Source organism: Armigeres subalbatus, chromosome 2 (assembly GCF_024139115.2).
Source record: "Armigeres subalbatus isolate Guangzhou_Male chromosome 2, GZ_Asu_2, whole genome shotgun sequence".
Taxonomy (NCBI): domain Eukaryota; kingdom Metazoa; phylum Arthropoda; class Insecta; order Diptera; family Culicidae; genus Armigeres; species Armigeres subalbatus.
The window spans coordinates 174,215,811-174,241,039 of NC_085140.1; the positions used below are offsets into that span (position 1 = coordinate 174,215,811).

General features: G+C 39.0%; 1 protein-coding gene across 1 annotated transcript in view; it reads left to right on the forward strand.

Moving 5' to 3' along the window:
• Positions 1 to 14,419: 14,419 nt before the first annotated feature.
• The window catches only part of LOC134215512 (sodium channel protein Nach-like), a 48,160-nt gene continuing 37,350 nt past the window's right edge, over positions 14,420 to 25,229 (forward strand). Inside the window, exons 1-2 of the mRNA XM_062694689.1 lie at positions 14,420 to 14,706; positions 14,768 to 14,968. Coding sequence (XP_062550673.1) covers positions 14,525 to 14,706; positions 14,768 to 14,968 — 383 coding nt within the window. The 5' untranslated portion in view covers positions 14,420 to 14,524. The remainder of the gene's footprint in view (positions 14,707 to 14,767; positions 14,969 to 25,229) is intronic.

Below are 25,229 nucleotides of genomic sequence, written 5' to 3' on the forward strand. Positions count from 1 at the left end.
TCGTCGAACTGAGTCGATTGGTATATAACACTATGGGTCTCCGGGCCTTCTATAAAAAGTTTGTTTTTGGAGCGATCATATAGCCTTTACCGTATACTTAGTATACGAGAAAGGCAAAAAGGTATAATTTTCGATCCCATAGTTCGATATGGCCAATTTTCAATAGGAAGCAATGGGCCAGGATTCCACGTCGAATGCAATTTGTTGCGAGCAAATCGGTTGAGGATAAGTGCCCGAAAAATGAGTGACATTTTTTACCCGATTTTTTCGTAAAAAATTGTATTTTGGCCACAACTTTTGATCCCATAGTCCGATCTGGCCAATTTCAAATAGAAAACAATGAGACAGGATTTTGCGTCGAATGCAACTTGTTGCGAGCAAATCGGTTCAGGATAAGTGCCCGAAAAATGAGTGACATTTTTTACGTGATTTTTTCGTATAAAAATGTATTTTGGCCATAACTTTTGATCCCATGATCCGATCTGGCCAATATACGGCCAATACGAATAAATCGCATAGAAAACAATTGAACAGGATTCTACGTCGAATGCAATTTGTTGCGAGCAAATCGGTTGAAGATAAGTACCCGAAAAATGAGTGACATATTTTACGCGATTTTTTCGTATGAATTTGTATTTTGGCCATAACCCATAGTCCGATCTGGCCAATTTCGAATAGGAAACAATGGGACAGGATTTTGCGTCGAATGCAACCTGTTGCGAGCAAATCGGTTAAGGATAAGTGCCCGAAAAATGAGTGACATTTTTAACGCGATTTATTCGTATGAATTTGTATTTTGACCATAACTTGCGATCCCATAGTCCGATCTGGCCAATTTCAAATAGGAAACAATGGGACAGGATTCTGCGTCGAATGCAACCTGTTGCGAGCAAATCGGTTAAGGATAAGTGCCCGAAAAATGAGTGACATATTTTACGCGATTTTTTCGTATGAATTTGTATTTTGGCCATAACTTTCGATTCTATAGTCCGATCTGGCCAATTTCAAATAGGAAACAATGGGACAGGATTCTGCGTCGAATGCAACCTGTTGCGAGCAAATCGGTTAAGGATAAGTGCCCGAAAAATGAGTGACATTTTTTACGCGATTTTTTCGTATGAATTTGTATTTTGGCCATAACTTTCGATTCTATAGTCCGATCTGGCCAATTTCAAATAGGAAACAATGGGACAGGATTCTTCGTCGAATGCAACCGGTTGCGAGCAAATCGGTTAAGGCTAAGTGCCCGAAAAATGAGTGACATTTTTAACGCGATTTATTCGTATGAATTTGTATTTTGACCATAACTTGCGATCCCATAGTCCGATCTGGCCAATTTCAAATAGGAAACAATGGGGCAGGATTCTGCGTCGAATGCAACTTATTGCGAGCAAATCAGTTCAGGATAAGTGCCCGAAAAATGAGTGACATTTTTAACGCGATTTTTTCGTATGAATTTGTATTTTGGCCATAACTTTCGATCCCATAGTCCGATCTGGCCAATTTCAAATAGGAAACAATGTTTGTTAAACAATGGATGTTTGTTAAACTGAAGCTCTGACTACACAAAAAGAAAACGAAAATATCATTCCCATCAAGCTAGCGGAGGGCAATATTTGTTATGATATAAATCTCATGACCGTCCTTCTGCCAAACTCCCGTATGAGGAAGGAGGGAAGTGTATCAGTGTGGAAGCATCCGATAGTTCGTTTTCGGAGAGAAATTATAGCCTTTCGGTACAACTTTGTAGCACAAGAAAGGCAAAAAGTATTTTGGCCATAATTTCTAAGGTAGAAAATTCAATAGAAAATAAAAGAATAGGATTCCGCATCCATAAATCGATTGAGAGTAAGTGCATTAAAAATGATCTAGACTTTTTACGTGCTTTTTATAACATAAAGGAATTTGGCCATAATTTTTGTGCCCATAGTCCGATCTTCCAAATTTTCAATAGAAAACAATACGACAGGATCCCGCGTCGAATGGAATTTGTTGCAAGTAAATCGGTTGAGAATAAGTACCAAAAAAAGTGAGCTAAACTTTTCGCACTTTTTGTGCGCGCACCGCACACACATGCATACACACACAGAGACATCATCTCAGTTCATCGAGCTGAGTCGATTGGTATATAACACTATGGGTCTCCAGGCCTTCTGTAAAAGTTTGGTTTTGGAGCGAACATATAGCCTTTTCGTATACTTTGTAGACAAAAGGCAAAAATGGTGTTTCGGCCATAACTTCCGATCTCATATTTCGATCTGGCCAATGTTCAATAGGACACATTGGGACAGGATTATGCGTCGAATGCAACTTGTTGCGAGCAAACAATCTGAAGATAAATGCCTAAAAATGAGTGACATTCTTTACGCGATTTTTTCGTAAAAGTTTGCATTTTAGCCATAACTGGCCAATTTTCAATAGGAAGCAATGGGACAGGAATCTGCGTCGAATGCAACTTGTTGCGTGTAAATCGATCAAGGTTAGGTGTCCGAAAAATAGGTGACATTTTTTTGTGATTTTTCTATTAAAAAACCCAGATTAATCCACCTAGCGGTGATGGTGCCTTTCTCGACCTTCGTAAAATGTGTGTGCTTGAAAATAGATGAGCTAGTAGCTAGGAGTAAAAAAGACAAATTTCTTTGTCCGTTCTATGAAAATCAGATTATTTATGGCAAAGATATTGTAGATCCAGTTGAAAACCGAAAATCATATTTTGTCCCATTCCCGGATGTCGCGACTGCATCGCGAGTGGTGCCCGACTATGGCACAGTTGCGCACTACTCGCGATGCAGTTGCAACATCCGGAAATGCGAGAAAATGCGATTGTCGCGAAACCTCAGTTCGGTTTTCAGCTTGATCTACAATATGCTAATAAGAATTTCGACATTTTTGTTTCCTTTTCCAATCTTTTTGACGTACATAACCCTGTTTTATTTTACCCAGTCATATATTTTAAGGATATCACTTTTGGATGTAAATTGAACTGAAGCTCCGACTACACAAAAAGAAAACGAAAATGTCATTCCCATCAAGCGAGCGGAGGGCAATATTTGTTATGATATAAATATCATGACCGTCTTTCTACCAAACTCCCGTATGAAGAGGAAGGGAAGTGTATCAGTGTGGAAGCATCCGATAGTTCGTTTTCGGAAAGAAATTATAGCCTTTCGGTACAACTTTGTTGCACAAGAAAGGCAAAAAGTATTTTGGCCATAATTTCAAAGGTAATAGTCCAATCTGGCCAACTTTCTAAATAGAACAGGATTCCGCATCTAATGCAATTTGTTGTGAGTAAATCGGTTGAGGGTAAGTCCATTAAAAGTCAGCTAGACTTTTTACTCGCTTTTTATAACACATAGTATATTTTGGCCATAATTTCTGTGCCCATGGTCCAAATTTTCAATAGAAAACAATACGACAGGATTCCGCGTCGAATGAAACTTGTTGGAATTATAGATAGTGGAATATATAGATGAGTGAAGATAAATCCTCTGTCTCCAAACGAACTGTCAAACGTGTCTCCAAACGAGCATGACGTCACGATTTCAATGGAAACGTTAAGGGCTGTGACGTCATATGTGCGTGTGCACGGGCAGAAAAATCGACTCAGCCATGCTTTTGCTCATCTATCTATTATACTATTCATAGTTGGAATTAAATCGGTTGAGGATAAGTTCCAAAAAAGTGAGCTAAACTTTTCGCACTTTTGGTGCGCGCACACACACACACAGAGACATCATCGCAGTTCATCGAGCTTATACGTATATAACACTATGAGTCTCCAGGCCTTCTGTAAAAGTTTGGTTTTGGAGCGAACATACAGCCTTTTCGTAGAAAAAGGCAAAAATGGTGTTTCAGCCATAATTTCCGATCCCATAGTCCGATCTAGCCAATTTTCAATAGAAAACAATGGGACAAGATTCTGCGTCGAATGCAATCTGTTGCGAGCGTCAATAAATGAAGTCTAAGTGCTAAAAAAGTGAACTCTTTTTCGCAATAAATAGTAATTTGACCATAACATCTAAGCCCATAGTCCGATCTGGCCAATTTTCAATAAGAAAATATGAGACATTCTGCGTCGAATGCAACTTGTTGTGAGCAAATCGGTTAAGGATATGTGCCCGAAAAATGAGTGACATTTTTTACGCGATCTTTTCGTATGAATTTGTATTTTGGCCATAACTTTCGATCCCATAGTCCGATCTGGCCAAATTCAAATAGGAAACAATGGGACAGGATTCTGCGTCGAATGCAACTTGTTGCGAGCAAATCGGTTGTGGATAAGTGCCCGAAAAATGAGTGACATTTTTTAGGCGATTTTTTCGTATGATTTTGTATTTTGGTCATAACTTTCGATCCCATAGTTCGATCTGGCCAATTTCAAATAGAAAACAATGGGACAGGATTCTGCGTCGAATGCAACTTGTTGCGAGCAAATCGGTTGAGGTTAAGTGCCCGAAAAATGAGTGACATTTTTTACGCGATTTTTTCGTATGAATTTGTATTTTGGCCATAACTTCTGATTCCATAGTCCGATCTGGCCAATTTCAAATAGGAAACAATGGGACAGGATTCTGCGTCGAATGCAACTTGTTGCAAGCAAATCGGTTGAGGATAAGTGCCCGAAAAATGAGTGACATTTTTACGCGATTTTTTCGTATGAATTTGTATTTTGGCCATAACTTCTGATTCCATAGTCCGATCTGGCCAATTTCAAATAGGAAACAATGGGACAGGATTCTGCGTCGAATGCAACTTGTTGCAAGCAAATCGGTTGAGGATAAGTGCCCGAAAAATGAGTGACATTTTTTACGCGATTTTTTCGTGTGAATTTGTATTTTGGCCATAACTTTTGATCCGATAATCCGATCTGGCCAATTTCAAATAGGAAACAATGGGACAGGATTCTGCGTCGAATGCAACTTGTTGCGAGCAAATCGGTTGAGGTTAAGTTCCCGAAAAATGAGTGACATTTTTTACGCTATTTTTTCGTATGAATTTGTTTTTTGGCCATAACTTCTGATCCCATAGTCCGATCTGGCCAATTTCAAAAAGGAAACAATGGGACAGGATTCTGCGTCGAATGCAACTTGTTGCAAGCAAATCGGTTGAGGATAAGTGCCCGAAAAATGAGTGACATTTTTTACGCGATTTTTTCGTATGAATTTGTATTTTGTCCATAACTTTCGATCCCATAGTCCGATCTGGCCAATTTCAAATAGGAAACAATGAGACAGGATTCTGCGTCGAATGCAACTTGTTGCGAGCAAATCGGTTAAGGGTAAGTGCCCGAAAAATGAGTGACATTTTTTGAGTAGTTTTGCGCACACACACACACACACACACACACACACACACACACACACACACACACACAGACATCACCTCAATTCGTCGAACTGAGTCGATTGGTATATAACACTATGGGTCTCCGGGCCTTCTATAAAAAGTTTGTTTTGGAGCGATCATATAGCCTTTACCGTATACTTAGTATACGAGAAAGGCAAAAAGTAGTTTGGCCAAAACTTCCGATCCCATAGTCCGACCTGGTTAATTTTCAATAGGAAACAATGGGAAAGGATTCTGCGTCGAATGCAACTTGTTGCAAGCAAATCGGTTGAGGATAAGTGCCCAAAAAATGAGTGACATTTTTTACGCGATTTTTACGTATAAATTTGTATTTTGGCCATAGCTTCCGATGTCATAGTCCGACCTGACCAATTTTCAATAGGAAACAATGGGAAAGGATTCTGCGTTGAATGCAATTTGTTGCGAGCAAATCGGTTGAAGATAAGTGCCCGAAAAATGAGTGACATTTTTTACGCGATTTTTACGTATAAATTTGTATTTTGGCCATAATTTCCGATCCCATAGTCCGACCTGACCAATTTTCAATAGGAAACAATGGGAAAGGATTCTGCGTCGAATGCAACTTGTTGCGAGCAAATCGGTTGAGGATAAGTGCCCGAAAAATGAGTGACATTTTTTACGCGATTTTTACGTATAAATTTGTATTTTGGCCATAGCTTCCGATTACATAGTCCGACCTGACCAATTTTCAATAGGAAACAATGCGAAAGGATTCTGCGTCGAATGCAATTTGTTGCGAGCAAATCGGTTGAGGATAAGTGCCCGAAAAATGAGTGACATTTTTTACGCGATTTTTACTTATAAATTTGTGTTTTGGTCATAGTTTCCGATCCCATAGTCCGACCTGGCCAATTTTCAATAGGAAACAATGGGAAAGGTTTCTGCGTTGAATGCAATTTGTTGCGAGCAAATCGGTTGAAGATAAGTGCCCGAAAAATGAGTGACATTTTTTACGCGATTTTTACGTATAAATTTGTATTTTGGCCATAATTTCCGATCCCATAGTCCGACCTGACCAATTTTCAATAGGAAACAATGGGAAAGGATTCTGCGTCGAATGCAACTTGTTGCGAGAAAATCAGTTAAGGATAAGTGCCTGAAAAATGAGTGACATTTTTACGCGATTTTTACGTATAAATTTGAATTTTGGCCATAGCTTCCGATTACATAGTCCGACCTGACCAATTTTCAATAGGAAACAATGGGAAAGGATTCTGCGTCGAATGCAATTTGTTGCGAGCAAATCGGTTGAGGATAAGTGCCCAAAAAATGAGTGACATTTTTTACGCGATTTTTACGTATAAATTTGTATTTTGGCCATAACTTTCGATCCCATAGTCCGACCTGACCAATTTTCAATAGGAAACAATGGGAAAGGATTCTGCGTCGAATGCAACTTGTTGCGAGCAAATCGGTTGAGGATAAGTGCCCGAAAAATGAGTGACATTTTTTACGCGATTTTTACGTATAAATTTGTATTTTGGCCATAGCTTCCGATTACATAGTCCGACCTGACCAATTTTCAATAGGAAACAATGCGAAAGGATTCTGCGTCGAATGCAATTTGTTGCGAGCAAATCGGTTGAGGATAAGTGCCCAAAAAATGAGTGACATTTTTACGCGATTTTACGTATAAATTTGTATTTTGGTCATAGCTTCCGATCTAATAGTCCGATCTGGCCAATTTTCAATAAGAAACAATGGGAAAAGTTTCTGCGTCGAATGCAATTTGTTGCGAGCAAATCGGTTGAGGATAAGTGCCCGAAAAATGAGTGACATTTTTTACGCGATTTTTACGTATAAATTTGTATTTTGGCCATAACTTTCGATCCCATAGTCCGACCTGACCAATTTTCAATAGGAAACAATGGGAAAGGATTCTGCGTCGAATGCAATTTGTTGCGAGCAAATCAGTTGAGGATAAGTGCCCGAAAAATGAGTGACATTTTTTACGCGATTTTCACGTATAAATTTGTATTTTGGCCATAACTTTCGATCCCATAGTCCGACCTGACCAATTTTTAATAGGAAACAATGGGAAAGGATTCTGCGTCGAATGCAATTTGTTGCGAGCAAATCGGTTGAAGATAAGTGCCCGAGAAATGAGTGACATTTTTTACGCGATTTTTACGTATAAATTTGTATTTTGGCCATAATTTCCGATCCCATAGTCCGACCTGACCAATTTTCAATAGGAAACAATGGGAAAGGATTCTGCGTCGAATGCAATTTGTTGCGAGCAAATCGGTTGAAGATAAGTGCCCGAAAAATGAGTGACATTTTTTACGCGATTTTTACGTATAAATTTGTATTTTGGCCATAATTTCCGATCCCATAGTCCGACCTGACCAATTTTCAATAGGAAACAATGGGAAAGGATTCTGCGTCGAATGCAATTTTTTTTTTTTTTTTTATCTATTGCATTTATTTGACAGGCTCAGGCGTGTATAACACTTAACGGAGCCGAGACTCTTTATGATATTTAAAAACTATATCATTATTATTAACAGTTAGTAGGGGAAAGGGACATTGACCAAGATACTCGTGGTGACTCAAGGTTAGATTGCGTAATTTCAGGATGGACAGGGTTGGGATTTTGGTTTGGGGTATTTCAGCTGCTCATCCGGGTATTTGACGTCAAAAACGTTGTAGCGTAGCGTCGTGCTCCAGTTGTGGTTCGTCAGGGAGCATCTTCCGGATGGCCAGAGCTTCATGGTACACGGAACAATAAGACAAAGGTCGAATGCAATTTGTTGCGAGCAAATCGGTTGAGGATAAGTGCCCGAAAAATGAGTGACATTTTTACGCAATTTTACGTATAAATTTCGTATTTTTGGCCAATTTCCGATCCCATAGTCCGACCTGACCAATTTTTAATGGGAAACAATGGAAAAGGATTCTGTGTCGAATGCAACTTGTTGCGAGCAAATCAGTTGAGGATAAGTGCCCGAAAATGAGTGACATTTTTACGCGATTTTACGTATAAATTTGTATTTTGGCCATAATTTCCGATTACATAGTCCGACCTGGCCAATTTTCAATAGAAAACAATGGGAAAGGTTTCTGCGTCGAGCGCAATTTGTTGCGAGCAAATCGGTTGAGAATAAGTGCCCGAAAATGAGTGACATTTTTACGCGATTTTACGTATAAATTTGTATTTTGGCCATAACTTCCGATCCCATAGTCCGACCTGGCCAATTTTCAATAGGAAACAATGGGAAAGGGTTCTGCGTCGAATGCAATTTTTGCGAGCAAATCGGTTGAAGATAAGTGCCCAAAAATGAGTGACATTTTTACGCGATTTTTACGTATAAATTTGTATTTTGGCCATAATTTTCGATCCCATAGTCCGACCTGACCAATTTTCAATAGGAAACAATGGGAAAAGGATTCTGCGTCGAATGCAATTTGTTGCGAGCAAATCGGTTGAGGATAAGTGCCCGAAAAATGAGTGACATTTTTACGCGATTTTTACGTATAAATTTGTATTTTGGCCATAACTTCCGATCCCATAGTCCGACCTGACCAATTTTCAATAGGAAACAATGGGAAAGGATTCTGCGTCGAATGCAACTTGTTGCGAGCAAATCGGTTGAGGATAAGTGCCCGAAAAATGAGTGACATTTTTTACACGATTTTTACGTATAAATTTGTATTTTGGCCATAATTTCCGATTACATAGTCCGACCTGGCCAATTTTCAATAGAAAACAATGGGAAAGGTTTCTGCGTCGAATGCAATTTGTTGCGAGCAAATCGGTTGAGGATAAGTGCCCGAAAAATGAGTGACATTTTTTACGCGATTTTTACGTATAAATTTGTATTTTGGCCATAACTTCCGATCCCATAGTCCGACCTGGCCAATTTTCAATAGGAAACAATGGGAAAGGGTTCTGCGTCGAATGCAATTTGTTGCGAGCAAATCGGTTGAAGATAAGTGCCCGAAAAATGAGTGACATTTTTTGCGTCGTTTTGTGCGCACACACACACACACACACACATACAGACACACACACACACACACACACACACACACACACACACACACACACACACACACACACACACACACACACACACACACACACACACACACACACACACACACAGACATCACCTCAATTCGTCGAACTGAGTCGATTGGTATATAACACTATGGGTCTCCGGGCCTTCTATAAAAAATTTGTTTTTGGAGCGATCATATAGCCTTTACCGTATACTTAGTATACGAGAAAGGCAAAAACACGAGTGAGATCGGGCCGGTTCGCCTAGTAAGAGATAAACGAACAGGCAACAATATCAAAAATTTGCACCAAAATATTATTTAAATATCAATAGGGGAACGGTTCGCCACTTCATCTCATAGCTCCTATTTCCATCCCATCAAAAACAAAGCAATGGAAATAAATTTGGTTTGTTTATTATTTTTGTGATTTTTTCAGCAGTGAGCACGCATGTTGACAAAAAGACAAAAAGCGACGAATTTGCTGCCGTATTTCTTTGATTAGCGATGAGATTGATATATGTACAGTGAAATGGAGATTGGAACAGTTCCCCTATATGCTATGGATAAGAACAATCTAATAGCACACGATATTGATCACTTCTTACAAATAGCAATACTTGATGTTGTCCATTGTGTCCATTTGTCCGTATGGTGTTATCCAATGTTCGTTGCTTTGTTCGGTTGCTATTTATCGAGGTACGTTGGAGGAATGCCTCCGAGAAGAACAGTTTTGTCAGTCGTCATCAGGCAGCCGTGTCGGTCACGCGCGTTTCCCAAAACGCCACCATACGAACTGCGCTTCCGGCGAGTGACAAGTGTTTTGGTGGAGGGGCTGGGAATCAAACCCATGACCATTAGCTATACTTGATCTTCTCGTGATATTTCTCGCTTAACTTTTCAAAAGGACCTAAGTAACATTTTTTTCATGAATTAATTTGAGTGCTGCAATCAAAAGCTTTCATGCTGTTTTGTTGATTGCGCTATTCAAATTAATTCATGAAAAAAATGTTACTTAGGTCCTTTTGAAAAGTTAAGCGAGATTTCAGTTCAAAATATTGATATTGTCGTCGGATCTTTTATCTCTTATATCAATCATGTCCACATCTTATTTTGCTGTCTAATCAAGATTTGATATTATTAAGCTATTTTCGTCTGCTCGGGAATCGAAGATACACATCGTTGAAGAGCTTACAACATCTGAGTGGGGGACTGTTGTGACCATACAAGGTACAATGGGTCTTATGAATAAAAAGTAGTAGAGTTTACACACAACACATTTCGTCCATCATGTCCACATTTCATTTTGCTGTGAAGTGAAGAAGAAGAAAATATTGTGAATCGTATAAAATACGACAGACTTCAGTGGGCTGGTCACTTAGTGTGAATGTTGGAAGAAATAATTGCGAAAACAATATTCAGCAGAAAACCGGATAGAGGCCGGTGACTTCGTAGAAGGCCACGAACACGCTGGCTGTATGCAAGAAATTTTACACTTCACCATGTTCTGCGACAAACTAATGTTACGGAAGGAGGCTTTTTTGTTGTTGCATACGATGTCAACAACAGCAGATATGCAGTGCTTCCCAAGTTCACCTGCCTGGAAGGGTTTCATTCGTTTCTTAAAATCAAAAAGCAAGGATGTTATCGATCATTTAGTAATCTGCCTTCGATCATTTAGTAGTTTTTCAATAACTAATTCCAGAGGCTAAATTTCAAAATGTGTTGTATGGTGGACTTTTAGTGCAAAGGTTTATCTACAACTCTGTCTAACAGTTCGTTGTTTGAATTTCACTAATAACGGAGCTATAGCGCTAGTAGCAGTAACTTAGACTAAATGATTGCATATTTGGTTAACATTTAGTATAAGTATAGCAACTAGCACCGTAACTCCTTTAGCAGTGGAATTCGAACATCGACCTGTTAAGGAGAGTTGTAGAAAAACCTTCGCACTAAAAGTCGACCATTCAACACATTTTGAAATTTAGCCTCTGGAATGAGTTATTGACAAACTACTAAATGATCGAACGCAGATTACTGAATGATCGGTAACATCCTTGTCAAAAAGTCAGTTTTGAAACGATTTCGTTGCTGGGTGATGCAAAGTTACGGCACTCACAACACGCAAAAAAAAGCGTTCATGAATTCGTGAACTAACAAGTTTACGGTGTATTTTTTCGTGAACAACAGCCACGGATTCGGGAAAACGTGACTGGTGTTCCCGAATCCATGAATTAAATCACGGTGTATTTTTGCTGGTTCACGAATTCGGAAACACTTTTTTTTGCGTGTAACAGCCAGACTGGTCCGTACTACAACTTTCGACTTCGTGTTCACCCGAATGAAGATAGTTTGTTGCTTCGGTAATCCACTCTTCCACCAATAGGTTAAATCAATAAAAGTTGCGGGCCGGTTCTAGAGTATTTTTTTTCACAAGCCGCAGGCCACCAAAAATTGAGCCAAGGGCCACATCTGGCCCACAGGCCGTACGATGAGCAGCCCTGTGCTAAATCATCCAAGCTGTCTTGTGATATGCAGTTACCATGCTAGCTTTTCTCGTCACTCCAAGCTTGGATATGTATCCATAACATATTCCTGAAGATCAGTAGACATGGTCAGATGGTTTTGGGATATCCTGGGTCATCCAAATTGTCTTTGATCTACAGCCACGACACTATTTTTTTTCGTCGCTCGAAGCTTTGATATCCATTCAGCCATATCTATAGCATGTTCCTGAACATCAAGAGTAATGGTCAGATGCTGTTGTATGTTATACTTCTAGAAGATGTAATGGCCAGTGGTTGAACTCGTATTAAAATTTGGTACAAAGCAAAAAGCTACTATCAACTGTTGATCGCAAGGTCCGAACTCAAGACAAGTTTGAATTACTTATACTATCCCAGAACAATCTAACGGTAGTTTTTTGCCTTCCAATGATAAACACATTTGAACATACTTCGAGACCTTGGGTGACAAGAAACGCTACTGTAGGTCACCAAAACTGTCATTGAGTTCTGGGCTTCAGATCTACTGCTACTAAAAAGTTTTTTTCGTCACAGAATTTGTATGTATGTATTCATTCATGAGTATTACATCTCTTGGAAGGTCAGTTTTGGAAAATTGTAGGTCGTTAGCATAGAATCTAAGATCTTAAGCTTAGCTCAGACCTCGTGGGCCTGAAAGGGTCAAATCAAAAACGATAGACAATGTGAGATAAGGAGAGTCAAATAGTTCAACAATCTTTGCTTCAAGAATGATGGTAATGTATAGGAAAAAGACTAAATTTTTTTTATGGGGAGAACCCCTTGCGGACCAGATTCCATGCGGAATTAGGAATGTTTGTGATTTCTTAGAGTTCAATAAATCCTTTCAGGTTTTCTACAAAACTTTTTCCCGCGGAATCTATTTAGACTAATAATACGTCGGAATGCCTGATATTTGATGATATTATTCTACATCTACAAATCAGACCTACCAGACGGTATTGCAACTAAAATAACAAGCGATAATATCGAGCGTTATTTGTCACCAGAATCATGGGTAGGAAAATGTCCTACTTGTCCTACACACTCCCGGTGCCACTGTTTGAAGCTAGTACACACCAAGTCTCACTGTCATATAACAACACAGATTGAAATTATTTACATTGATAAGTAAAAAATGTGGCAGAATTATTTTTGAAACAGGAGATCCTTCTACCCACTATACAAATGGGCCACAAGAAACCAAAAGCAGCATAAATTTGAAGAAGGATGAAACAATATTAACACTAATAACATTTGAAGCATTGGAAAACTTATAATGAAACTACATCAAAGACAAAGTACGCGTGACACCCGACATTTAGTTCCTCGTCCTAGAATCCATCCATAAAGAAGTGACATTTATGACCGTACAAATGTGGATTGACAGATACCAGGATTTATCAAACATACCATACATTCGACATAATTGTATCCGTATTTTTATATGTCCTTACATAGTAACGTATAACTGGGCCACAATGAGTAAACAAGAATAAATTTGCCATATCCAATACGAAGTAATAAATAAATAACATTTAAACCACGCCTTACTATTCCTTGAGACTAAGAATAGAAACACAATTTTGAAACACCATCGAAATGCGGAATGAAACCACATGTGACTGTAACAGCACCTATACAAATGGCACTACTGTCCAAATTATCGTATCTAATCTAACTCTATCATTCTATTATTGTTGTCTACCAATCAATCTACCGTTGTTTTCTATGCCTAATAATCTTCTACTGTTAACCCATATGCTAACCCTTTAATAATAATTTTTCTTGAACTACGAAAACATACATTGAGGACCACACTTGATAAAAAAAATCTCACAATTTATCCTGAGCCTTGTATAATAATACGATAATAATTTTACCATTCGATGGATCCATGGAATATAAACCTAACTGAAGATTAGTAGCTGAACTTTTATCCCATTTTCAAACAAAACTAGTGGTATAAAAAATAAAAGAATGTAGTATTTTCATAAATTTTAATCTCAAACTATTTTAGAATGAAACGAAAGTAGTGTTAAATATTTAATAGGAAGATTCTATGTGATGTTAGCATTATTATCAATTATCTCGGAGATAACATATGGCCTCACTATCCATACATTACGTAAACTTATGAAGCATTATATCATGTGTATCTTTTATTGAGTAACAATAAAACGAAACTTTCTTACGAAACGATACCTTTATTCATTTATTATATCACATTTCCTGTTTTGAAAAGTTGAACCGAATCGGTCTCTCGGTCTCTGAAAATAATACATACCTTGATCCCTAGTTAATTAACCATCCAATTAGACTTATCTCCCACACAAAAGCCATTCCCATCTAAATCGACTCTTTTGATTTCCACCGAAAAGCATTCATCATCCGACAGTCACGCGTAGCCCGGGGTTAATAGTAAAAGTTTTCCCCATGCCCAGGTGATAGAAGTTTGTCTACGGGGCCACATCACCGACCGGTCGGTGCACATCGTCAGTGGCAGCCTAACAGTCGGTGCAACTTCCAGAAAGTTTTGCTCCGGTATGGTAGCCATGCCGATTCGCTGGAAATCCTTGCCACAAGCTTACGTCTACCGACCATAGAAGCGAACCAACAAAGTCGTCAGAATGGTGGAGGCCACCAAAAGTAATCATCTGCAGTTTCTCGAGCGCACCGATTCCGTCATGGAATGTGTTCGAAGCCGATTTCCAGCTTCAGGGCACGAAACTTCCCGCCGGAAGTTAATCGCGGCGCTGGGAATTGAAAGTGTCCAATATATGTTTGATCAGCGGAAGCATCCAATAGAACGGTAAGTACAATTGATTTGATAATAATAGAAATCGATGCGACTTAAATTTCACACTCCGTAGGATATTTTGGATTGTTATAACCGGATGGGCCATTTATGGAGCCATTTTCATAGGCATGTATCAATTGGATCGTTTCTATGCCAACCCAACTGTAATGCAGTTCGATAAAAATTACCGGGAATGGATCGGAACTATGCCAGCGGCTACATTTTGCTTCCGCAATCGTTTCGATCGCGCAAAAGCCATCGAATACATTCACCGGTATGTAAAAATTCAAGTCTAGTATTTGTATGACCCTCAATGGCCGGAACGAATTTATGACAGCGACTCTCCGTGGTGCACGCCGTGGAGATCTGACTAGAAGAGGCCGAGTCATGGCTTGCTACTCGCCGATTGACACGCTGAGGTGTGAATCTATTAACACACACTGAAGGAAATTTCTACAAACCCCACATTCCCCTTCTTCCCTCATTAAAAACGCAAAAAAATATCTTCTAGTATAGGATGCAATGCTTGTTTTTCTCCTGGGTTTTTTAAATGAGACGAAGGTGAACAACGATTGGATTTGAGCAACCAATTAACTTGAAAACTGCACACCAAAATAAACTTGTCTCAACATGTTTTAATACCATAACAATAATTCAGAGCATGGGTTCCTAAACTGAGGGTCGCGAAAGATAAAACGTGATTCATACTTTCGTTGGATGATTAGAGAACAACAAATTTACGAAGCCAATGGCCTTCTTTTGTTTGTCAAATATAATGAAGTTCCAATTTCTTCCAAAAAACATTCCAAATTTTACCCAAATTCAATCCAAAACTAAGCGGTGTTGAACTTTATTACTAATAAGATTAAAGAACAACCTAATAAAAATAAGAAAATTCATGCTAATCCAATGGTCAAATCAGATCAAAACCAATGCAAACTCAATCCAAATCCAATTCAATCCAATCCAAATCCAATACAAATCCAATCCAAATCCAATTCAAATCTATTTCAAATCCAATCCAAATACGTACATTTAATCCAACTTTTAGTTTCGCGTATAGTACACCATCAATCATTTGCCATCAACTAGTACTGCTAGCCAATAACTGCCAAAGAACCCATCATTTTTTAAGCCTCTAACTATTTTCAAAATCGAAAACTAAAACCGAAAAAGTGCTGCACGTGTGAACCAGCCTGAAAAATTCACCCGATGTTCATTCAAAATCGGGCCAATCTTAAAAAAAAGCACTTTTTCAATTTTTGTTTTCAATTTTGAAAACAGTTAGAGCCTTAAAAAAATATGGTTTCTTTGAGAAAGCTGATTTTTGACGCGAAAGGTCAATTAAAATCAATTCTAGATCTTAGACCATTTTCCTGTTGGTCTTCCATACCCACCTTTCAGACACGCCTTATAGTTTTCTAAACCAGAAACCATTTCCACCGATCTTCCAAACGTGCATTGTGATTTTGCAAACCACAAACCAATTCTTCCAGAAGATGTTCTTTAAACGACAAACCATTTTCCGAGAAGCGTCTTGTGGTTTTGCCAACCACAAACCATTTTTCGACGGTCTTCGAGACGAGTCTTGTGATTTTGCAAACCACAAACCATTCTCCGACGGTCTTCGAAATGCGTCTTGTGATGTTGCAAACCTCAAACCTTTTTCCGAGGACTTCGAGAAGCGTCTTGTGATTTTGCCACCACAAACCATTTTCCGACGGCCTTCGAAACGCGTCTTGTGATTTTGCAAACCACAAACCATTTTCTGACAGTCTTCGAGACGCGTCTACTGATTTTGCAAACCACATACCATTTTTCGACGGTCTTCGAGACGCGTTTTGTGATTTTGCAAACCACATACCATTTTCCGACGGTCTTCATGAAACGTCTTGTGATTTTGCCAACCACAAACCATTTTTCGATAGTCTTCGAGACGCGTCTTGTGATTTTGTAAACCACAAACCATTTTCCGACGGTCTTCGAGACGCGTCTTGTGATTTTGCAAACCACAAACCATTTTTCGAGGACTTCGAGAAGCGTCTTGTGATTTTGCAAACCACAAACCATTTTCTGACGGTCTTCGAGACGTGTCTTGTGATTTTGCAAACCACAAACCATTTCCACCGATCTTTCAAACGTGCATTGTGATTTTGCAAACCACAAACCAATTTCTTACGGTCTCTCAGACGATGTTCTTCAAACCACAACCCATTTTTCCAGCGGACTTTGTAATAGTTTTGTTTCAAGAAATTTCAATTTTAAGCCACAGTGCAATTTTGCCCATCCTCATTCAAGTAAATAAAAAATACATACGATTCAAACGTTGCCACCGAGCAATGTAGAGCGCATTTTCTCTACCTATGCACTATAAAAGAGCCGCCGTTCGTCACATCGAGGTCAGAAAGTTCCCGTCGATAGGCAAATATCGACCAGCAGCAGCTGCAGCCGAAAACCCAAGCCTGGGTAGGATGGATTCGCATCGGGCGATCATCTCATCGTTTGCCGTTGATCATCTGGCTGATCGCAGCTCGCAGCAGGCCGTGCTCTCGGCATCGTACCGCATACCCGCCCACCACCAACGGTCAGCAGGAGTCGGTTGGGACTTGTAGTTGTCACTACAACCGAAATTTTAAGAGTAATTAAATAATTTTGCAACATGTGGTGTGGCTGAGAGGGGCGAGTGGTATCATACGCACAACTGGAACCGACGTAAGTTAAAGTGAAATTGTGTAAATGCGATCGGAAAATTAGTGTTTGTTATTGATTCGCAGCGCAATGCGGTCGGTTCTTTGGAGTTGCTGAGTCAACTCAATTTTGTGTATAAATGCCGTGAGATAGTTTGAATCGGAATAGTTTTGAGGAATGAATAAAGTGTTTGTGGCTCGATTGTTAAATTGAAAGTGTAGAGAACAGATTCCGCAATAACGGTTTTCGGACCACGACGTGGCCGACTAGCAAGCTGGGCAAATTAAAATGAATCTTGGCAATTCCTTTCGAGGAATTGGCGCAAAAGCCAAGTTTTTAAGCGGAATTTGTTCGTCTTCACTATTTTGATAATTTTATGATGACTCCACCGGAATAAACCGTTACAACTTTCAGACGCGCCACGACAAACCATTTTCCGAGAAGCGTCTTGTGATTTTGCAAACCACAAACCATTTTCCGACGGCCTTCGAGACGCGATTTGTGATTTTGCAAACCGCAAACCATTTTCCGACGGTCTTTGAGACGCGCCTAGGGATCCTATAATGAGAGATATACAAATACTTTTCCAAACGATTTAGCAACGCTGTAACTTATGTTAGCAAACGCTGCCTGCACTTGCTGTAGCGCAAAATGTTGAAGCTTGTATATAACTTTGCATTTGATGACAATTTTAAAAATGTTTGTCTTTCCACCAAAAGTGTTTAAATGAGCATTGTCACTAAAATTAAAATGGAATATAAATGAACGAAATACGATACATAAACCAGATTACTATTACTGGTAAAATTAAAACAAATTATTTTGTCGAAGAAACTTTTTTTAAAATCTATCTCATAATCGCAATACCTCTCAATCTGCAACAATAACAATGTTCATTTGGCTCACACTTTCGACAGGCCGCTTTCGCATATCTCTCATTATAGGATCCCTAGACGCGCCTTGTGATTTTGCAAACTAAAATATGTCACTCGTCACAATTCAACCACTTGAATTAAACTCACCTCATGAAATTAGCGACAGGAACCAAAAAATAGACTGGCAGGATCGCCAAAATGTGTGACCCTAAATGGCCGGAACGAAGTTATGACAGCGACTCTCCGTGGATGCGTGTGCATGCCGCGGAGATCTGACTAGAAGTGGCAGAGTCATGGCTTGCTGCTCGCCGATTGACACGCTGAGGTGTGAATCTATTAACACACGCTGAAGGTATTTTACTCAAACCCCACAGTATTGCACATTCAAGTATTCAGTTGGAATTGCTTTTAAACGATCAATAATTTTTGATTGGTCAAAAATTTGTAGAAAAATTGAATCAATTCTAATCGACACTCTTGTCTTATTTGTCTTCTTCTTCTTCTTCATTGACATAACATAGGACATTGCCGCCTCGCGCAGCTTAAATGTGCTCATTAAGCACTTCCAAAGTTATTAACTGCAAGGTTTCTAAGTCAAGTTGCCATTTCTGCATTCATATATCATGAGGCTAACACGATGATACTTTTATGCTCAGGGAAGTCGATAAAATTTCCAAACCGAAAATTTCCTATACCGGCACCGGGAATCGAACCCAGCCGCCCTCAGCATGGTTTTGCTTTGTAGCCGCGTATCTTACCGCACGGCTAAGGAAGGCCCACTCATGTAATATGTATATCTAATTTGAGTTCACCCCAGCCTTGCTTTGTGCCCGCGCATCTTAACACTAGGAAGAACCAAATTCACGCGTGACCATCGATGAGAAATAGCCACCTTGTAGTCTTGTAGTAGGCTTGTAGGTACTCGCCGTACAATGGCAAAAGTTATATTTTACGCAGCAGATGCACACTTTGAAGGCATCCTGCTTAAAACTGCGATGATGGGTACTATAAAATTATAGTGGCGCTTTGATAGTGCAATAACATGCAATCAAAGCCTATTATTAAATGCATGTTCCTTTTTATCTAAGTTCAAACCAGTTAAACGGATTCCAGATGCTCTCAACCGACCATCGCAAACTGCACTTGGGAGCTTGTACTGTAAAAAAAGAAACGTAAAAATTTGTGCTCACCATTGTGGAATATTTAACTTAGACTTGAACACATTAGGGTAAGACGGTATAATGCGCCCCACCTGGCCAAAACGCCCCCCTTTGATTTCTAGAAAACTATTCCTAACTAAGGGTAAAAATCAATTGGAACCTATAAATATTTGTAAAACCATCATACTATGTGAATGTGGAAGTATTTTTCTATTACACAATGAAAATAATAGCAAAATACAAAAAGTTACAGTTTTGATGTAACTTTTCATGTTTGTTTGCTCAACATTCTGGAGCGACTCTAGCATACTGTCCGAAAAACTTGCACTGGAACACTCATTTGGGCAACAAAATAACTTTTCTCAGTGATTAATATGATATAAAATTGCTTCCATCTTGAAAAATGTAACGATTTTCGAAAACATGTTTCACTGGCCAAAACGCCCCAGTGTAGGCAGGACGGTATGCCCTTACCAACTGTACACAAGCGCAGCGAGCCTGCAGCAGTTGCTTCCAAATTGTATGGACAATATTGAAATGTAATTCACACCTGCTTGAATGGACTTATGTTGGTTTTTTAATGTCAAGCACATAAGGATTTGTAACCTTTTTATTATGGGATAGATAAAATACTAATGAAGGGCTATGAAACGTGTTTGATTACGGTGGGGCGTATTGCCCAGGCACTTTTTGAAATCCAGTTTTTCACGACTTTTCAAAAAAGCTTTATTACGTGTTCTCAGTAATATTTTCATATGACTACTCACAGGTAATGCATTTGCGACTTGTTGAACTACCAAATAACACAAAGTTTGCATAAATTATGTTGAAAAGTAAAAAGTTTTTATAGGTATTGCCTTAGGGGGGGCATATTATACCGTCTTACCCTATAAGCACATTATAAATTAATTCACTTGGTTTCTCTCTGTTGGAATATTTTCCATATAAATCGGCTGGTATCCCCATCAGGGTATAGTAATTCTAAGGCCGCAATTACATCTTTAAGTTGAATTTCAATTAGCTGCATCGTAATTTCTCGAGTAAGCACACACGATTATGGAGAAGTTATGGTAAAAAAATCCCATATTTAATTATTTAGCATGTGCTGGGGATGGGACCCCTCCCGGAATACCATTCAAAACTCTATTCGAAGTTTTATCAAATTATCCACAATTGAGGCTTAAGATTTTAACAGAACTCAAGTTATTTTGATGTTAGATAACGTCCTTCGGGAAAAGAGATAGGTTGTTATTCTGCAGAATCAAATTTGAGATCGTCATGATAAGTGGTCATGAAGTATGGACTAATAATTAGCCGTCTTCCAAACGATTTTGGATAAATAAAACGAAATATTCGAGCTATCATGTCAGTGACACGCGGCTCTATTTTATCCCCTCAGTTACCCAAGTTTTATCTTAAAATTCATGTTGGTAAAGTATAAAGAGGAGTATTTGGCAATCTCCAGCCGGAACAAGTCCAGGGGATCATGAATGCGGAAAGAGGATAGTCTTGGTCTTTGACGCATTGATACAAATCTTCCATCTGGTGAAATATTCTATCATGACACTTGTCATAAGACGAGTTTGTACAATTCCATTTTATTCCACCACTTAATTGTACCTTGACAGATACGTATTTCGTCCTCAACAGTAAGGTCTTCAGTCTGTGGACCTCAGAAATAATGACTTTTCTGCTAAGATCACTGCTCCCGACTTAAGCCGAGTCAAGTACGAGACACTGAAGACGACCTTACTGTTGAGGTCGAAATGCGTATCTGTCAAGGTACAATTAAGTGGTGGAATTAAATGGGATTGTACAAACTCGTTGTATGACAAGTGAAGACAGTCCACTAAAACGCTCATAATAATTTTCTTAACTATCAGGACATCCAGGCCCCGTTGAAGCTTCGATGTGAGGATTCTAATCACTCTTTGAGTATAGATGATGTCCCAAGTAACATTTTAAGTTTTATAACGCTCTAAAAGACCATAATTTATTCTATAAGAGTGTTATAAAACCAGCAAACCAGAGGATTGTATCTTTAAAGCTTGTGCTACAGACCTTCATGCCAGACATTTTCAAAGGCTTTGTCAAAGGCTTGTCAGACTTGTTCCGACTGAGGTTGTTCTGGACTCGGGTCAGTTAATATACGGTTGACGGAAACCAAACTGTTCCTCGAGCAAGATGTTTTGTTAGTCGGAAGATTCAAGTAGCCGACGGAAAATCGCTCTTTCAAACAGCTTAGATGACGCTGAGAGAAGGCTGATTGGTCGATAGCTTTTAGGGGAGATTGGGTCCTTCCCAGGTTTCATGATTGGGATCACTTTGGCTGATTTTCAGGCAGAGGGGAAGTACCTATGACGGAGGCATTGATTGAAGTGTATGGCAAGACGTCCAAAAAACGGCTCACTCAAGTGCTTGAGTTCTATGTTGAAGATGTTGTCGAAACTCGGGGCCGTTATATTTTTAGAGGTCTTGACACAGGTCGTCAGTTCGGCAGCTGTTCTCGACAACTCCTCCGAAAAGTGCTATTAAACGATTTATAGAGCCATTATTGTTTAATGGGATCGACGGAGGATAGGGATGTGGTTTTGGTTTCAAAATTTTCGTCAATTTCCAGATCGGCTTAGCACGGACTGGGAGAGCAGTGATCTTAGCAGAAAAATCACTACTTCTGAGGTCCACCATTCTGGCCTTGAAAATTTTAGTCAAGCGATTACAGTCCGTTTTTAAGGAAGGCAGATTGTTGCGTTGGAATTGTCTTTGCTTGACATTCCGCAGACGGTTCAAATCTTTGGTGATTGTACCAATGTTCAGAGCATTGCTTACCTGACGGACCACCGGTGGTATGTGTTGTTGTGTTGGTACTTCCCAGAGGGGCATTTCTCAAGAATTTTATTTAGTTCATTTTAACAAAAGTGAACTAAATAATATGAAAAGTTTGGAAAAGGCCTGTATTATGTCCCATGTCCGTGTTACATGGGAACATTTCCGCAGGCCTGGCCCTAAGTGCCAAAAGTGGGGTCATGGAACCAAACATTGTCACATGGATGCTAAATGCATGATTTGTGGTGGAACCTCTCACGCCAAGGACGCATGTCCTGTGAGAGAAGATTCCAATAAATTTAAATGTGCAAATTGTGGGGGCAATCATAAATCCAATTTCTGGGAATGCCCTTCACGCAAAAAAGTTTTGAATTCCCGTACAAAATTGATGACGGGAAATTCCAATCGGATCCCAGATTCGACGGGTAGAAATTTTTCAAACGCTCAAATTTCGAAACCGGTTACCGGTCGAGCAATTCATACCCACCACAATTCACAAACAAATTTTGCCGCTCGTCAACGGGTAGCAAGCACTTCAGTAAATTCCAATTTTTCCAATGTACCTACGTATGCAAACATCGCTGCTGGTAGACCAAATTTCTCTTCTCAAAATGAGGTTTATACCCATGTCCCAACGGAAAATAACGGTCATGTTGCCGATTCAGGTAGCATGACTGCTTCCGATTTTGATTTTTAACTGAACAATTGCATCACATGATTGATGCAATGTTCAAAGCAAATACCATTCCTGAAGCTGTTCAGGTTGGTATAAAGTACACACAAAAATTGTTATCGGACTCCGTTTCAATGGATCCAAATAATTGTGTGAAAGTTCTAAATTGGAATGCCCGCTCTCTAAAGGGTAAGGAAGATGAATTATTCAACTTCCTTTCAGTTCATAATGTGCATATTGCCATTATAACTGAAACGTATTTAAAACCAGGACTCTCCATTAAAAGAGATCCAAACTATTTTATCTACAGAAATGATCGTCTTGACAGCGCCTGTGGTGGGGTCGCCATTGTCATTAATAGACGTATCAAACATAAATTATTTTCTTCGTTTGAAACCAAAGTTTTGAAACCTTGGGAGTTTCTGTTGAAACAAATTTTGGACAATTTTCCTTCATTGCAGCCTACTTGCCTTTTCAATGCAATGGGCAGCAAAAGAATTTATTGAAAGCTGATCTTCAAATTCTGACTCGCAACAAATCAAAATTCTTCGTAATTGGTGACTTCAATGCCAAACACCGTTCATGGAATAATGCTCAAAGCAATTCCAATGGTAAAATTTTATTTGAAGATTGTTCTGCGGGATATTATACTATTCAATATCCCAATGGACCAACTTGTTTTTCTTCCAGTCGAAATCCTTCTACAATTGATTTAGTTTTAACGGATTCAAGTCAGCTGTGTGGCCAATTGGTAACTCATGCTGACTTTGACTCTGATCACCTTCCTGTGACATTTGAAATCTCACAAGAAGCCATTTATAATCCAATCAGCTCTACTTTTAATTATCATAGAGCTGATTGGGATTTCTATAAAACGTATATCGATAGGAATTTTGATGTTGATATTCCTCTCGATACCAAAAGTGATATTGATAATGCTCTCGTATCTTTGACAAATTTAATTGTCGAAGCCAGAGGCATTGCAATTCCGAAATGTGAAGTTAAATTCAACTCCATTATTATTGACGACGATCTTCAGCTACTGATCCGTCTTAAAAATGTGAGAAGAAGGCAATACCAAAGAACTCGCGATCCCGCGTTGAAAGTTATTTGGCGAGATTTGCAAAATGAAATTAAAAAACGTTTCGCTATTCTGAGAAATACCAACTTTGAGAATAATGTCTCCAAGTTGGATCCCAGTTCGAAACCCTTTTGGAAATTAACGAAAATTCTTAAAAAACCTCAAAAGCCAATTCCAGCGCTTAAAGAGGGAAATAAAATTTTATTAACAAATGGCGAAAAGGCTCAAAACTTGCTCAGCAGTTCGAGAGTGCCCATAATTTTAGTCTAGGTCTCACTAGTCCAATTGAGGATCAGGTTACACGAAGCTTCGAAGACATTCTCAACCAAGATAATGTTTTTGACCCTTCGTTGGGAACTAATTTGGATGAAGTGAGATCTATTACTAGAAAATTTAAAAATATGAAAGCCCCGGGTGATGATGGTATTTTCTACATACTTATCAAAAAACTTCCTGAGAGCTCTTTATCCTTTTTGGTTAATTTATTTAACAAATGTTTTCAATTGGCATACTTCCCAGATAAATGGAAAAACGCCAAAGTTGTTCCAATTTTGAAGCCAGACAAAATACCAGCTGAGGCTTCTAGTTATCGCCCAATCAGTTAGCTTTCTTCAATAAGCAAACTGTTTGAAAAGATTATTTTAAATAGAATGATGGTTCATATTAATGACAATTCTATTTTTGCTGATGAGCAATTTGGTTTTCGCCATGGGCATTCAACCACTCATCAGTTATTAAGAGTTACGAACTTAATTCGGCTCAACAAATCTGAAGGATATTCGACTGGAGTTGCTCTTCTTGATATAGAGAAAGCATTTGACAGTGTTTGGCATGAAGGTTTGATTGTAAAATTGATGAATTTTAATTTTCCTCTGTACATCATTAAACTGATCCAAAATTATTTATCAGATCGTTTCACTGCAGGTAAACTATCAGAATACTAAATCTGATAGATTACCTGTAAGGGCTGGTGTCCCCAAGGCAGCATACTGGGGCCCATATTGTATAACATTTTACTTCTGACTTACCTGATTCACCACCAGGGTGTCAGAAATTTTTGTTTGCAGATGACACGGGCCTTTCCGACAAAGGGCGAAGCCTTCGTGTCATTTGTAGTAGATTGCAAAAAGTTTGGATATTCACTACACTTACTTGCGAGAATGGAAAATTTCCCCGAATGCTTCCAAAACTCAGCTTATAATTTTCCCACATAAGCCGAGAGCTTCTTATTT